Source organism: Centruroides vittatus, unplaced genomic scaffold, assembly GCF_030686945.1.
Source record: "Centruroides vittatus isolate TY-2023 unplaced genomic scaffold, ASM3068694v2 contig_1049, whole genome shotgun sequence".
In the NCBI taxonomy this organism is placed as follows: Eukaryota; Metazoa; Arthropoda; class Arachnida; order Scorpiones; family Buthidae; genus Centruroides; species Centruroides vittatus.
The window spans coordinates 748,793-765,038 of NW_027120677.1; the positions used below are offsets into that span (position 1 = coordinate 748,793).

Below are 16,246 nucleotides of genomic sequence, written 5' to 3' on the forward strand. Positions count from 1 at the left end.
GAACCTGTAATGTCTGGAATAATTGTGATTATGCTTTTTTAGTTTTTAACCATGCTCAGTAGCTTCAATAACTGCGTAACGCCAGGTTGTGCGAATTGGGCCAGGATACAAACGAGTACGAAGTCTGCAAGTATGAAGTTTTTCTTCATAAACCTAATTATTAAAGACAAACAAACTGTCGAATTATCGGGCTACAAGCTTAATACCGCTATTAAAGCAGCCGAGGTAGACAAATCAAGAATACTAGAGAACAAAAGAAGTACTACAATCTCGAAAACGAACTAGAAATCTCCAGGCTACGGGTGAAAAAACACATAACATCTGTTTTCTCTTAAACGCATTAAAGACGATTCCAATCACATCAATTGAATCGGAAAGGGCATTCTCGCAGTGTCGTAGCGTGGGTGTCAGCCGCCCGGGGCGGAGGAAAATTTCGCCGCCCCCTTATTTAGGTATCTCAATTAAAAAGACTAAAATATACAGTAATTCCAATGAACTTTTTGTCAGAGAACAATCAACATTATTGTGTACTGTACAGGTGTAATGTGTATTGTGTATTTATTGTGAAATTTTGCCGCCCCCTAAAAATGCCTCCCGGGGCGGGCCGCCCCCACTACGTTACGCCACTGCATTCTCGGTAGCAAGACTTTTTATCATTAAAATAAGAATAAGATTGAGTGATCGGAGTATTGACCATCTTTGCTTTTTAAAATCTTATAAAAATTTACAATAATATTTTATATTGTTTAATTTAAAAAACGAAAATTACCTTCTAAGTTAGAAGTTTGATCTAAATTCATTTTTTTTTTAAATTTTCAACTTAATTCAAAATCACATTTTTTAATTGTTGTATGCAGTTTCCAGGAAACTTTAATCAATTTTTTTCTATTGGTGAACATTTCTACGTAATTCAAAGATAATTTTTAATATATGTCTTACACAGTGTTATTAATATGATTTTGGAGGTTGGAAACGTATTAAATTACTTTAAAAAATGAAAAATAATTATATCATTTGATTTCAAGATATTTCGTATATCTTAAAAATAATTAATTTTATCCCGGGAAACAGTTCACTTTTATCCCGGAATCCCGGGACAAGCAAAAGACCGGGAAACGAGAAACCCTAGTCAGAAATCCGGGAGTACTCTCGAATGCAGCACCTTACCTGGCGGGAAATTCAAAAGTACGAAAACCATGTATATCAAACTCAAGCCATTTAAACCCCTTAACTGGTAATATAACCTTTTAAACCAGTGGTTCCCAACCTTTTCTAGGATGCGGAACACTTTTGTGAGCAATTTTCTTTAGCTGAACACTTACTTAAGTTAATATGAAATACATAAGCTTGTCATCGGTTATTTTATTAGAATTGAGCAGTTATAATTCAAAATCTCTACTCATATTATTAACGCCAGTTATAAGACAGGAAAAAATATACCTAAATAACTTTAATGGGAAACTTGTGCCTGATGTTTTTTCTATATTTCATTCAGTTTTTATCATTGCCTTTATCTTATTCGAAACAGTAGTACACTCCATAAGTACGAGTCGTACATATATATTTAAGTTTATGAAAATTTTATGATTTTAATTTTTTGATATTCGGCGGCTCGAATACGATCGTACTGTACACTTTCCGATTTGCGACTAAATCTCGCGGAACACCGGTTGGGAACCACTGTTTTAAACCCATAACCCGGAGGACAGTTAATAATGTAATTAATTAATTTATTATGTAAAATAAATTGCAAAATATCTTTTCGGAATCCATAAAAACGTTTTTTACATAAACAATAAATAAACTAACTGTGGGGTTTAAAACACTTAAGTTATGAGTTATGGGGTTTAAAATAGCTTGGGTTTAATAAATATGATTTGCGTACTTTTGAATTTTCCTCCGGGTAGGGTGCTGCATTCCAGAGCACTGTCCGGGAGGCGAAATTAAAAAAAAGCGATGAAAATCTAATATTTTTTCCATTGCAAGCAGCTTGCAATGCCTTTTGATTGGAGACGATAAAATCATAATTTGAAATTTGTGCACGCTTGTATTTCAGATTTTACGTGTGTTTCATTCAGTCGATTACGACATTTTGACAAAAGTTCGTTTACTACGCTGAAAACACGCTCAGCAGCGGCATTTGCGATAGGGATCGATAGAGTGCAACAAGTTTTTTATTTCTTTGCCAGCCAGATTCACCTCCACATTTTTCAAAAAAACTGACCCAACGCAAGTCTACTCTTTGTTTTGCTTGCCACAACTTCACGAATTTCTCTTAGTAAACAGTAATCGTCATACAATTTATCCTCATTTATAAGCACATTCAGAAAAGAACCGAGATCTTTTAGTTCATTCCAGTCAATTTCTTCGTCCATTGTCAAAATGATCATTTTCTTGTAAATATTCGTAGAGTCGTCAAATTCTAGCTGCGATGTCATTCTGTATATTTTGAGGGTTGAGGGGCAGTAGCAGCTCCGAATTTTTTCAGTGCGGGCGGCGCGAAAAAATGCAGGAGATTTTAATAGCGTTCCTGGAGTCGGGAGATTTTAAAAACTAAGGTTCTTTTTCCGGGAGAGTTGGCAACCCTAACCCACCCCCAAAATTACGCAACGCATATCTTCGATCAATCCCCTTAATCGTATGCAATATTGAGCACGAGCGTCTACAGCAGGCCTGGCCAACCCAAATTGTTTCGCGGGCCACTTTGATCAGCGTAACATTACGATGGGCCACAATTTAGGCAAATATGCTTTTAAAAAAATAAAACAAATACAAAATGAATAAGATTTTATTGTTATACCAAGAGTTCGTACTCGCACTTGCGCATTATAGCAATGACACGTGCAAATTTTCATTTATTTAAGTGCTTTGGTATACATATAATGGGAAACAAAAGTTTTAATAGATATATCATATCGCTTAGCGGGCCACACAATTTAACGTGACGGGCCGCGGGTTGGCCCGGCCTGGTCTACAGAAAAGAGAAAACGGGAGAATAAAAAAATTCCACAAATTATAATTGCAAAAGTGATTTACGTAACTTCACTCTCGACCATAGGACGCTTTGTCTGTCATTTTGTATTGATGCAATACTGTATACTATATAATCTACTCGTAAAAAATCCAAATTAATTAAATAAAAATTTATATAATTGTCTCAAAGCTTTCCCCCGCCTGGAAAATTTTCTGCGGATGCCCATGGTACGGAGTACCGAACATTACATTATTTTATTAATTAGTAGTTCATAGCATTCAAAGCAGTGACGTAGACAGTACGTTTCGCTATGCAACACTTCAAAAACAAAAAAAACTAAACATTCTATTATTATCTATACATTAATAAAATATACAAAAAAAAGAAAAATAATAATAAAACACATTTTATTTTATAGTAAACTAGCTGACCCGGCCACGCGTTGTTGTGGCTCAAAATGTATTATAAATGTATAACACTTCCCCCGTGGGGGAAATTTCAAAAATCCCTTCTTAGTGTACAGTACATTCTCTTGACGTACCCTATTAAAACGCATCTAAAATAGTATAATAAAAGCAGAGTTCTTCACATTAAGCTCTAATCCTGTACCTCTCCCCCGCAAGGAAATATCGAAAAATCCCTTTTTAGTGTATATTCTGTTGACGTAACCTATTAAAACGCAAAAAACCGCATCTAAAATAGTATAATAGAAGCCAAGTTCTTCATGGTAAGCCTTAATCCCGTCCATCTCCCCCCAGTGGGGGAATTTCGACATGTATATTATATAAAAACACGTGCGTATTCGAATGCAACGTTGTGTCAAAATTTCAAAGGAATCGGTAGGAACAAACAAACGTTATATTTTATTTATATAGATAGATAGAAAATGATCTGCTTTAGTCCATTCTCACAGAAAAGCGAACTTAGGTCGTCAGAGTTAGCGCCATCTGTTGGACATAAAAGCCTTAATCCACATATAAAGATATTTTCGGAAGGGGGGAAAATGGTGGCCTTCACATATGCCACAAACCTTTGCGGGAGTGTATTAAACAACTTCCCAAAGTTTCATGGCAATCGGATAAATGGTGTAGTAATGCATGAAAGACAGACAACAGACATACATTCGTTTATATATATATAGATTTTAATATCTACAAATCATAGCGAAGAAAAATTTTCAGTAATTCTTTTTAACATATCCTTTAATGTAAGAGTTTATACCACACAACAAATAAATAAAGTACATCATTCTTTTTATTAAATGGAAACATTTTTCTCCAATATGTATAACCCTAATTAAATGTAAAAAGATGTTTTAGTAACAGAAAAGTCTTTTCATTGAAGTAAACTTATATACTTTCCCATTGTAATAGTAAACCAGTTAATAAAAAGTCCTTGGGAATGTCAAACAGCAGAAATTCTAACTAAAAATAAAAATTTAAAGCATTTTAAATATAAATTAATTACACTTCTTCATTATGTTCTAGCTTGTTAACTAAATAAATTGTTACTTAGGAAAAAGCACTGTTATTAAAATTTCTACAGCTTCGTATTGCTTGTGATTTTTTATTAAAAAGTAAAGAACAATAATGAATGAATGTTATATGAATATGATAAATATTTGAAATATTTTTGTCAATTTATATTTTCCATAATTTTTAGCAAATCTTATCATTCAATAAATAGCCTATTGTTGTGTTAGCATAATAAATATACAAGATAATTTTTTGATGTAAGTGCTTTTTTTTTTACTTTTTAAATCTTTGAATATCCTGATGTAAGAAATACATATATAAAATTCATTAAACCATAACCAATATTGTTTTAAAAAGCATTGGCAACCTAAACTAACAAATTATTTTGTTTACTTAATTATCAATAATGTGTAAATTTTATGAACTTTTAATGGTAATATGATCTTGTTAATTTATGGAAAATATTTATATCATTTTTGACATAAGTATAAGAATTGTAAAATTTAAAATTTATTATTTTGTCACTTAATTTGGCAATTTCCTTGTTAATAGTAATTTACAATACTTTATACAAAAATTAAAAACAAAAACTAAGGTAAATATGACCAGTAAAATTCTTAAAAAATAATGTAGAAATTTTCATATTTTCATGATTTAAATAATTTGAAATAACTTGTAGAATTTTTTAAAGAATATTATATTCTTCTATATATATAGAAGAATATATATCCATTTATATTCTATATAAAACCCATCTACATACAGATAAATTAGAAACTGCATTAATTTTGCATTTAAATGCTGAATGGGGTTTGAAGTAAAAACATTAAAGATACAAAAAACATTTGATTATGAAGTTAATAATCAAATAAATAATGAGCCTAAAGAATTACAGTATGGCATCGATTATCCGACTTAATTGGGGACTGGGGTTGGTCGGATAACTGAAAAGTCGGATAACCGAAAAGTATGAAAAAATACATTATTAGTATAGTGTATTAGGCCTGGTTTAAATACTAGCCTCCCTTTCATGGTCGGGCCAGTGCTGCCAGCTAAAACATGCAAAAATTTAACAAAAATAATATTAAAGTAGCCAAGATATAACCAAATATTGTAGCGCCACATCACTAGCGGACATTTGAATTTGCTGACTAGAACGCGGTCGGTTAATCGGGGTCGGATAATTGATGCTCTACTGTATTTTTAACTGATTATTTTCTAAAAGTAGTTGACATTGTCTTTATGGTTTTTAATGAAAATTCAGATTATATAAAGTTGGTGATGATAATTTTTTGACTTGTATAAATTATTATTAGTATAAAAAACAAAGATGATACTTGTTTAGTGAAAAATTGCAAAAAGCTTCATTTAATTTTACAACCTGACACTTTTTCAGACATAGAAAGCCATGATTTATGTAAAGAATCAAAATGTTTCAGTAAAATTAGTTTTCCAGGGACCACAATAATAGAATATTTAAGTTTATTTGTCTAAAGAAATTAAAAGTCAACTTTCTAAATAAATTTATTAGAAATGGTATGTTCAAAAAGTTCACGAAAAAATGTTTGCTGCCTTTTTTATTGACTTTATATACATTTAGATAACATTACTGCCAAAGTATTCACCAAAGTATAACATACAAATAATTTCTGTCTATAAAGGATACATTGCATTAAAAAAGGCTAATTTTATTTTCCTGTAGTGCATATTTAAACCAACTGCCTTCAGTAAGCAACACAAAAGTATAGACAGTTGAGAATGGCACTATGAGTGTCACATAACATACCTGGCATCACCAGCCTATGTGTCTCTCCAGCTCATCAACATCATGTAGAGCTGCTAGGTACACATCATACTCTCATACTTTTAGGCAATTCCACAGGAAAATATCCAGTGTGGGAATGTAGTGGCCATGGTATCGGTAGGAATGTCTTAATAATGCCAATACGATACTGTATCAATACTTTCCTTTGACACTGGGTACTGTTTGTACTCAATACTTTTGATCCGATACTGATATCGATACTTTTTCTTGGGTATGAGATTTGGCATTGTTACATTTTTCACAGATACGTAAGATTCAATCAAAATTGGATTTTCTAGTCAAATCCAAATTTAGGTTTTAAGTCAGTTTCAGCCAAAACCGAAACCAAATCTTATGCTATTTTTGGTTATGAAACTTATATAGTAAATATTGATAACCAAAAATCAATAAATTTATTACATCAAATTTCATTTTCAGAATCTACATATATGCAGTATGCTTAGACTTCAGATTACTATTTTTAAATTAACTCACCAATTATTTGAAAATATATTAAATTCTCAAATCAACTGAAATGAGTACAGTATTGGAAACATTTAGTTTATCTTAGAAATAAGTTTTAATAATTTATTAATAAAACTAACTAGAATAAATCATGTTATTTGTTAAAATTAAAAGTTTCAAAATGAAGCTACAAACTGAACAACAACAGCTGGCAAGATTTCCAGTTTTGATACCTGATACTGGTACCAATACTTTAAAACTACTCGTGATACTCATGTCGATACTTTTATGGTATCAGGACATCCCTAGGTACAGGACTGTGTAATCCTATCCATCACATGATGAATTGCTCTGTTAGTCACTGATACATATTTCCCCAGGAATGAGCTGGCACACCATTGTACTAATACCAAAAATATTGCAGTTGCTCCAATGGCAAGTTGTCCAGCTATTCATCTACCATTGTGTCTAGGATATTAATTACGCTAGCCATCACCAGCAGAGTGCAATCATGAATATGAAACCAAGAAGCTGCTCATCCCAGACATTTAAAAACAGTTACACATTTCACATGTACAGGTAATCCCCACATAACATGGGAGTTATGTTCCAAAAAATTGCCATGTTATGCGAATCCGTGTTATATGAAACAAAGAACTAGTACAAAAAGGGGGGGTTAGGTTCCAAAAATTAAAAAACATGCTATTATATTTTCATAAATAAGATAAATATCTTTATTAAAATTTTCTTAAGAAGTGATACATATTAATATAAATTAAACAACGTTTTCGTTGTCATCACTAAGCACTATTAACCAAAAATTTTTAATCTACGTAGCCAAAAAACAGAGACAATTAAAGTCTTAAAGTATACTTGTAAAGGTGTGGATTGTCCCAACGGTTGGAGGCACGGTTCAATGCCTAAGAATCGGTGATGGAATAAAGCAAGTATGGAATAAAGGGAAAACATCTGGCAACACAAAACGAGAAGTGTTGAGATCTGGCAACACTAAAACAAGTTTAGAGAAGGATCATGCATATCGACAGAAGGCGGGAAAAAGAAAATTTACATACTGTACTTAGGTACTAATAGTTCATGAAAATTATGCATGAAAATCTGATAGTACGTATGCGCTCGAATGAAAAATGTCAAATGAGATATCTTTCACACTTAAAAGCTTTATCACGTTTATTGAACTGTTGTATGGAGATTTCCCTAATTTCAAATTAGGTAAAGTTTTAATGGTTTTTATTACATTTCATGTTGTCCGAGGGTTTTACCCAATTCTCAAACCGTGTTAGAGTAAATCCATGCCATAGAAGTGCCGTGTCATACAGGGGTTACCTGTACCATGGAGCTCACTATAGTGTACCCAGTGGTGCTCATTATGGCAGCTACACACTAAATTTCTGGTAAAAAAACCTTGTTAGAATAAAAGACAGTAAATCAATAAGAAATAAAATAACAGACATTTTGGTGTTAAAACAAAGCCGATAATGAGTTTAAAAACAAATTTAATAAGTACTTTTGATGGTAATACATAATCATCATCTTCAGGTAAAAAAGAGAAAAAAATAGAACAAATAGTTTTTAAAATTTAGAACATACTATAAATTAATGACATTCTAAACCATAAAGAATTTAAAGTTTGAAATTATTTACAAAAAACTTTTTTGTTTTATGTGTATGTTTTTTATTCCTGGTGCATTGTCAGTCCCTATAATATGCTCAAGTGTGTTTGGTTTGATCTGGCATAAGTTTAGCATCATGCTGCAGACTAATTGCTGTTATCATTCCCTGCATGTTGTGCCAGTTGTAAATATCAGTTGAATGAGAGCAAATCATGGCAACATAAAATTCAATGTATTTTGTCTGTTGTAGCTCACTTTGTCATGCTGATTTAGGTATGCTTGTATGTGGATGCATATGGAAGTATGCCAATACTTCCATATGAAATTGTGAACATGAGGGCAACATGAACCATAACCCCCATTATGCTATCAGTTTGCATCATATGGCATAGTACATTCAAAACTGTCATATTTATAGATTTTGGTGCAGTAACATGTGGAATCTGTATGTGCATTTATTCTCATTTCTCTATAAAAAGTAATAATTTCATAATAGTGTTTGTTAGGCATTGTTGCAATGATCTTCCAATTAGCAGGCTGCATGATGTTGACTCCGCAATAGGGCCATCAAAAATGTGTGCTGTTATGATTTGTCAGACAACACCATTGCTATGGTATTTTGCACATATTTTTCCATCCCTTATATATATAAAAATAATAGAAGTAAACAAATTATTATCCTTTTGTACCAAAGTAAAATCATTTTGTAAAACAAATAAACTGTATTATCAATTTTCATAAGATTAAATTGGAAAATCTTATTAGCAATGTGCAGTATATAGTTCATGTGCCTAAAAGCATCAGATTATTTAAAAGTTGCAGGAATTTAATTTTTTAACATCATAAATCATTTTAAAAGATTTGTTTTTCTTGTGATTTTTTATGGAGTTGTATGTTTTTATTTGTTACTTGGAGGACGATAATCATATGTGGTAACAACTTTACCTACGTAGGCCTATATTATAAATAAATATCATCAGAATGTGGTTGTGAGTAAATCCAATTTAATATCAATATAATATATTGTAAATTACTTAAAAGAATACTGAATTTAAAAAAAAATCACTAAAAATACTTTTATATTTTATATATAGGCAAGTAAACATTCTATATTACTTCTTATTTAAAAAATTACAGTAATAAAACAATCTCCTTGTAATTCCAGCAGTAGATTTAATAAATTGTAACGTTTACAATCTAATACAAGAGGCCTTTCTCAGTAGATTACATTTAAAATAAACGGTCAAAAACATTACAATTTATTAAATCAACTGCCGAAGTTAGAGGTGATCAGATCAGTTTTATTACCGTTTCTTATTCTCCGGTTAGTCTTATTTATTTAAAAAAAATTACTTCTATATTTATACCATATAATAAATACAGAAGTAATGGTTAAGAATGGTATCTGAGGTGTAAATAAATTTAAAAGCATTATAAACATTGAGTCAAAGTTGTTTTTACAATCATCAAAACTTACTTCTCCTTTATGTAAAATAATTACTGATAGAATAACAATGAAAATAAATGAATCTTTAGGAGTCAACATGTAAAATGTAGTTTATATCGGTTGTAAAATTATTAAATCATAACTGAAGTGTGATCAAATTTTGGTTTTGAATATTGGGTTGTTACCCAATAGTGCTGTTTTTTCCCAATCTTATCACAATTCGGTATGTTATAATTCTCTTTTTATATTCTTTTTAAATTAAGTACTTAAGTACCTTAACAAAGTTGTGATAAGTTTGGGAATAAACAGCACTATTGGGTTGCTGAAATAATAATTTGATACAGATCCAAAATGAAGGATAAATAAGAATATTCGGTTAAAGTTATTTTTAAATAAATCATTATAAAATCACGTACACAACACAACAATAGCTAACAGTAACCTCTACGTGTGCTGTCATAGAAACATTGATTACAGTATCGTTGTAAAACTAATGAATCACTTATTTACCTAAATAATCCATAATATATCTAAATTTTAAACATGTAGATGTAATCATAATCGAATTTCAGACGAAATTTTAAATTTAATAAAGGAAACTAAGACAGATTAATAACACACCATCAACATCACTACAGGAAACAGATAAATATCCCATAATGCTTAGCGCGAACGAGAGCCATCCTCCATTTTACTTCTTATCTCACTTGTTAAAGCCACACAGATAAACAGTGATGAAAGGTAAGAATACAATAAATAAGACTACTGTGACGAGAAAAGTTGGGAGAATAAACGAATTCGGTAGTGATATCTCGTTCAGGGCCGAATCCATCTATCGAACTAGTTCCATCTTGTAAACAAGGAACGATTCCATTCCGCCCTTTTTCGAAACTTCTAGTTCCATTTAGTTCAAGGAACCGTGTCGATTCGTAATGAAATACGTGAGAATATTAAATTGGATAAACGAAATGAACATCAAATTACGTTTTAAATAATTTTAACTTTATTAATTTATAAAAATCACGTGTTTTATCGATTGGTTATTAAAATGTTCGTCGATGGGTGTGTTATTTCCGAGGAAGGACACATCATACAATGTAACCAGAAGGAATACTTCATCTATGAAATTATTATTTTAGCCGTTTATTATTATATAATAAAATCTGTATGTACAGTTAGGATACGAACTTTACACAACTTGTTGGAGAATTATATTTTATATGTAAACGTGTGGATATAATGTACGAATATAAAAGGCAATGAAAGGATACAGAGAACCAGTTCATAAAGTATTACTGTTGGGTAGATTGTAAACAATGAAATATTTATTTTAAATGGTCGGATTAATAAAGGAAATTTCCAGCTTTAGACAAAACACGAGATCGGTGGCTCCAAAAAAAGTCAATTTTATTTTGTTATATTTACCACTGGACCTTCTTGGAGAAATAGTTATGTCGTGGTATTCTCTATACACTTAAAATTTTTATTTATTTACATATTAATTTACAAAATCGATATATAACATGGAAATTATGCTAAATAGCTATCTAATTTGTCTAGTCCTAGGTCCAGTCTTGGTCTCGAAATTTTTATACAAACAAGTAAAAGCGCTGTCAGCTCGCCTTGCCATTTATGAAAATTTGTCACGATCAAAATGCGTGACCGACGTTACCCATCCGATTTCTATTGTTTTTTAGACTCGTGCGAAACGAGATTATATCGTTAGCTTGCACGTTACCATACGTTTGGTTTTTATGCTTTTTTTTTAAAACTCTTTCCTCCCTGTGGGCATTAAGTGGCCTCTTTTAGCAGGCCCATTATGGGTTCGGATGGGTGGTGAAGGATGGAACCGATACATCCCCGAAAAATTCCTGGGGACTTATTGACCCGTCCGGGTTCGATCCTGGGTCCCCCAGAGCGGTAGGCTGCCACCTTGACCGCTCGGCCATCCGTCCGATTTTGTGCTGAAATTTGTGTGTGATTGTGAGTTAGTTTTATTTTGTTTAGATAAATTTTCTTTCTTTTTTAAAGAGATGCTTTGTACCTGTATAGCTACAAGATACGAATGGTTTTTCTCTAGAAAGAGAAATAAAACTTCACGTAAGTAACGATGCAGTATTAATAAATGTAAGATTTCATCTGTATTTCACAAAACTAGATTTTTTTTGCTGTTTTGTAAAACTGAACAATCTTAATCGGCAAAATATTTATTAAATCTAACGTTTTCGGCTCTCTCACAGTGATTCGAGAAATCTCAAAAGTAACCAAAAATATAAACGAGTCAATTGTTTTTTAAACAAACATTACATTTAACATTAAACTCAATACTTTATGGGTATATTTCGCATTCTCTATATTAATATGCCATTGCGCAAAGTGAATAAAGGTACAAAAGGCCGCTTTTTGATAATTCTGAACGTACGTCTCTGCGGCCATCTTCAGGAAATCGCAAGAATAGCATAATGGAACATTAATTCTAAAGCAGAAGCAAAATTTATCACTAACAGAGAGAAACCCATTCCTCTATTAGTGATAAATTTTCTTAGCCTAAGCGTGAGAAAAATATTACACTAAATATTTCCAAGATGGCCGCAGAGACGGCCAAAAACGTTAGATTTAATATTTTGTGGTTAATTTTACTAATTAATTATAAAATTTAATAATTTTTTTATAAACTAAAATCGATTTTTATTATAATTTAATAAAGATTTTCGTTGAAAAGTATGGATCCAACACAAGTTTTCTTAAATTTGTTCAATACAACACAAAATATCCTGGTTATTAAGATCTGTTTTAAGGAGATTTCTTTCTAACTTTTCTCTAATTTTATTATACTGTGTTTAATCTTGCATGTTACTGTACTGTATAAACAAGTTACTAATGTGAATCAGAACCGAAAACAAGACAAAAAGACACAAACAAGTAAACAAGAATTATAATATAATGTAAATGTAAGTATTTTTTATAATGATTAAGGAATTTTAGGGAATTTTTACTTTTCCGGCTGTTGTAGGCTATATAACAGAGGGAAAGAATGACGGTCGGTCAGAAAATGGCCTCCCAAAGATTTTTACATTTGGACTCAAAACCTTGTAACATTGAGAAATACAAAGAAGTTAGGGATTTTTTCTATATGTATGGATGTGTGTGGGGGTTTGTTCACTCACTTAAAAGCTTAATAACTGCTGTGATTGTTGTTTTGAATTTTCTGAAATTTTGCCGGAGTTTTGTTTATTAGGAGGATTGATGATATTAAATTTTGGTGGTTAAAAATCAAGGAGTGGGGAGATAGAGTGGGTCGCGTGTATCTCCATTATGGCCAGACTTAATGAGAATTTTACTTGTTATTAGTATTTACAATTTTTTGGGCTGAAATTTTCATAAATTGCAGCCAACGTATAAATTCCCACTGGCGTCACTCTGTATGCCCTTCCTTAATCTCGAGAACGGAGTTAGATAGTTGAAAGTTGAGATCAGATATGGAAAGCTTAAAGGCAGGAGGCCCCGATTAAATAAATATGAACTTCCGATACAAATCGTAAGTCACGTTATTTTAATTCAAAAATTTTCTTTTGATGACTGGTATGACTTTCTTGTTAACGGAAGTATGATGTACAGGGGCAAGACACTATTAAAATTGGAAGCATTGTGACGACGTCAATAAATAATTGCTCGTGTTTTTTTTTTTTTTTTTTTTTTAAATAAAGCTCATCTCTACCCTTAAAATTAAGTTTTTTTTTTGCCATTCTATAATAAATAATATGAAAAGTTTTAAATAAAAATCTCATAAAAGATAGCGACACGTACAGTTTTAATTTTTTTTGCCGGGAAAGTTACACAACTCATTGCTGGATTGTTTTTTCTTGCAGTTAACTTTATTTTACAAAGTAAATGCTTACTTTACTAAGATCGCTCTGCATGTAAATATTTACAAATAGTTTTAAATATATTTTCTTTTATTTAAAATGACGAAAATTAAAAGTAACTTAATTTTTATAGATCAGAAGAGTATTAATTATAACTTCATTCCTATCATTGTTAAATTATTTTGCAACTGTTCGTAGATACTAAAGAAAAAATTGTCAGTGGTGATTTTATTGAATTCATTTTTGAATTATTTCATTGAATTTTTAAGGTCGCGGCCTTATATAAAGAAGCAGGAAAAGCAATAGGATCAATGCCATTGTTACTTATTCAACCAGTATGGGTAAGAGTTTATAAAATTTATTGCCTTTAATAGTACCGTAGTCTGTTCGTTAATTAACATTTGAAACCAATTGAAATAAACATTAAAAAAAAAAAAAAAAAAACAGCATAAAATACATTTCATATAAATAAAGCGTGTAGTAGAGTTGTACAGTACACTTAGAATTGTAATTTAGATTATGATATTTTAATATGTTCATTCAAAAACATACAAATGTTTTACTTTATATATTGTTTTGTATTTTAGACATTTATCGCTTTGGGAATAGTATGCACTATACTGGTGGTTGGATTTTTCTTTCTGCAAACTTCTGGACAACCAGAAGTGAATGAAAGCGGTTATGTTAATTATCGCCTTAATACCTTCTTCCAGGTAAATATATAATCACAATGATTTTGATTTTAAAACCTTAGTTTAAAAGATTCTTAAATGTTTATTTTAGGCAATGAGATGGTATCATTTGTTTGCTATATTCTGGTTAACGCAATTTATAATTTCGTGTCAACACGTCGTGATTGCCGGTGCCGTTGCTACTTGGTTTTTTACTAGGTGAGTAAATAATATCATTTACTTTAATCTCTTATTTCCGAGTGTTATGAAAAAATATAGCTGTATATTACTTTTATATTTTGTGTTCATTTGAAATTTCAAAAAATATGAAATTTGCAACATAATTTTATTTTCCTGTAGAATAAAATTACGGTTAATGTTACCTTAGGTAGCCAAGATGACGGCTCGTCTCCGATCCCAGCAATCAGAAGACAGGGAACAGTGGGGACGCACGTTCTAACCTAACCCATTCTAATAAATTACCATAATTATTAGAACAGGTTAGGTTAGGTTAGGTTAGAACGTGCGTCCCACTGTTTCCTTGCTTAAATTAGAGACGAGCCGCCATATTGGCTACCTAAGGTAACATTAACCAAAATGACTAAGCAAAATAATATATTAACTATTTAAGAATTAATAACAATATAAATTTTTCGAAGGTGTGTGTATTTAAATATAGTATAATAGTATAACAATTATATTTTAATTATTTTCATATTTGTGAAATACAGTATATGAAAACAAAAGTAGAATTTTAATATGCAAAATTGAAAGAAATATATTTATAATTTCTTCAAATTTTGTCGTTTACAAATCATTGGAAACTTCTAGTTCGTGAACTAGTTTTATGGGCTTAATCCTTTTCTTTAATTAATCATATATTTTGCTTTGAATTTACTGTACACGCGATTAATTTGAGAATATTTTTTCACTGGATATGTACATAATTTGTGTTTTGGAAAGATAGTTTATTTTATTAAAAATTTTATAGTTAATTATAATAATAAGCTTACATTTACTTAGGCTTTTTAATATAATTAATAAATATTTAAATTCTTAAGCGACTAACTTATTTTAGGTGAGTATATCTATATCATATTATCGTGCACAGAGTAGAACATTATTCACTAAAAAAATAAAATACTAACGAAAATCGTTTACTGTATGTATAAATACTTTTATATTCGATGCACAAGTTAACATTGTAAACTTTTATTTGTCGTATTTCAGAGATGTTTATTTAAGATTTACACTATTATAATATTTACGTTACTTATATAATACTTATATAACTACTGTAAGTGTAGCGAATTTTATGGTGTTTGAATGACCCAAGAGTCAGTTAATCGAAATATCTGCACAATTGGTCATATTAAAAATACCATATCTCATAGAAATCAGAGTTCGAATCTAAATTTATCCAATGATTGTTCACAAGTCGTTAGATTCTGTATAATTGAACCGTCAAACCTTCAATCAATCAATCAATACGTTTATTAGGTACGAAATTGGTACGTACTCGGTACCGCGTAGCTTTGCCGAGTAAATGACATAAGAATAAAGTTACAATAGGGTTATACTTGAACATTGATATGGTAAGGTAGCAATAGTGTACGGTAGTAATAGAGTAGTGTAGCAGTAGTAATAGTAGTAATAGTGTTCAGTAGCAATAGTGTACAGCATTCCTAAACTAGTTGACCTGAGGAAGAACTACGTGATAGTTCGATAACGTTTGTCACCAGCTGTATATCTTATACGTGTAACGCGCCGGTAACAGGTTTCAGGAAGTGTAGACTTTACTCTGGTGCTGAAGTTGGAGTCAGTTCTGTATTTAGTGTAGTAGATAATGGAATAGACTGAACAGATTGAATACACAGGAAATAATGAAATAAAACCTTATTAATATTCAGATT

At 30.9% G+C, this 16,246-nt stretch overlaps 1 protein-coding gene across 1 annotated transcript in view; it reads left to right on the top strand.

Moving 5' to 3' along the window:
- Window positions 1-16,246, top strand: part of LOC136970584 (choline transporter-like protein 1) — a 48,601-nt gene that overhangs the window by 22,070 nt on the left and 10,285 nt on the right. The window contains exons 11-13 of the mRNA XM_067265035.1: window positions 13,932-14,003; window positions 14,250-14,375; window positions 14,446-14,552. Of these exons, the coding sequence (XP_067121136.1) occupies window positions 13,932-14,003; window positions 14,250-14,375; window positions 14,446-14,552 (305 nt within the window). The remainder of the gene's footprint in view (window positions 1-13,931; window positions 14,004-14,249; window positions 14,376-14,445; window positions 14,553-16,246) is intronic.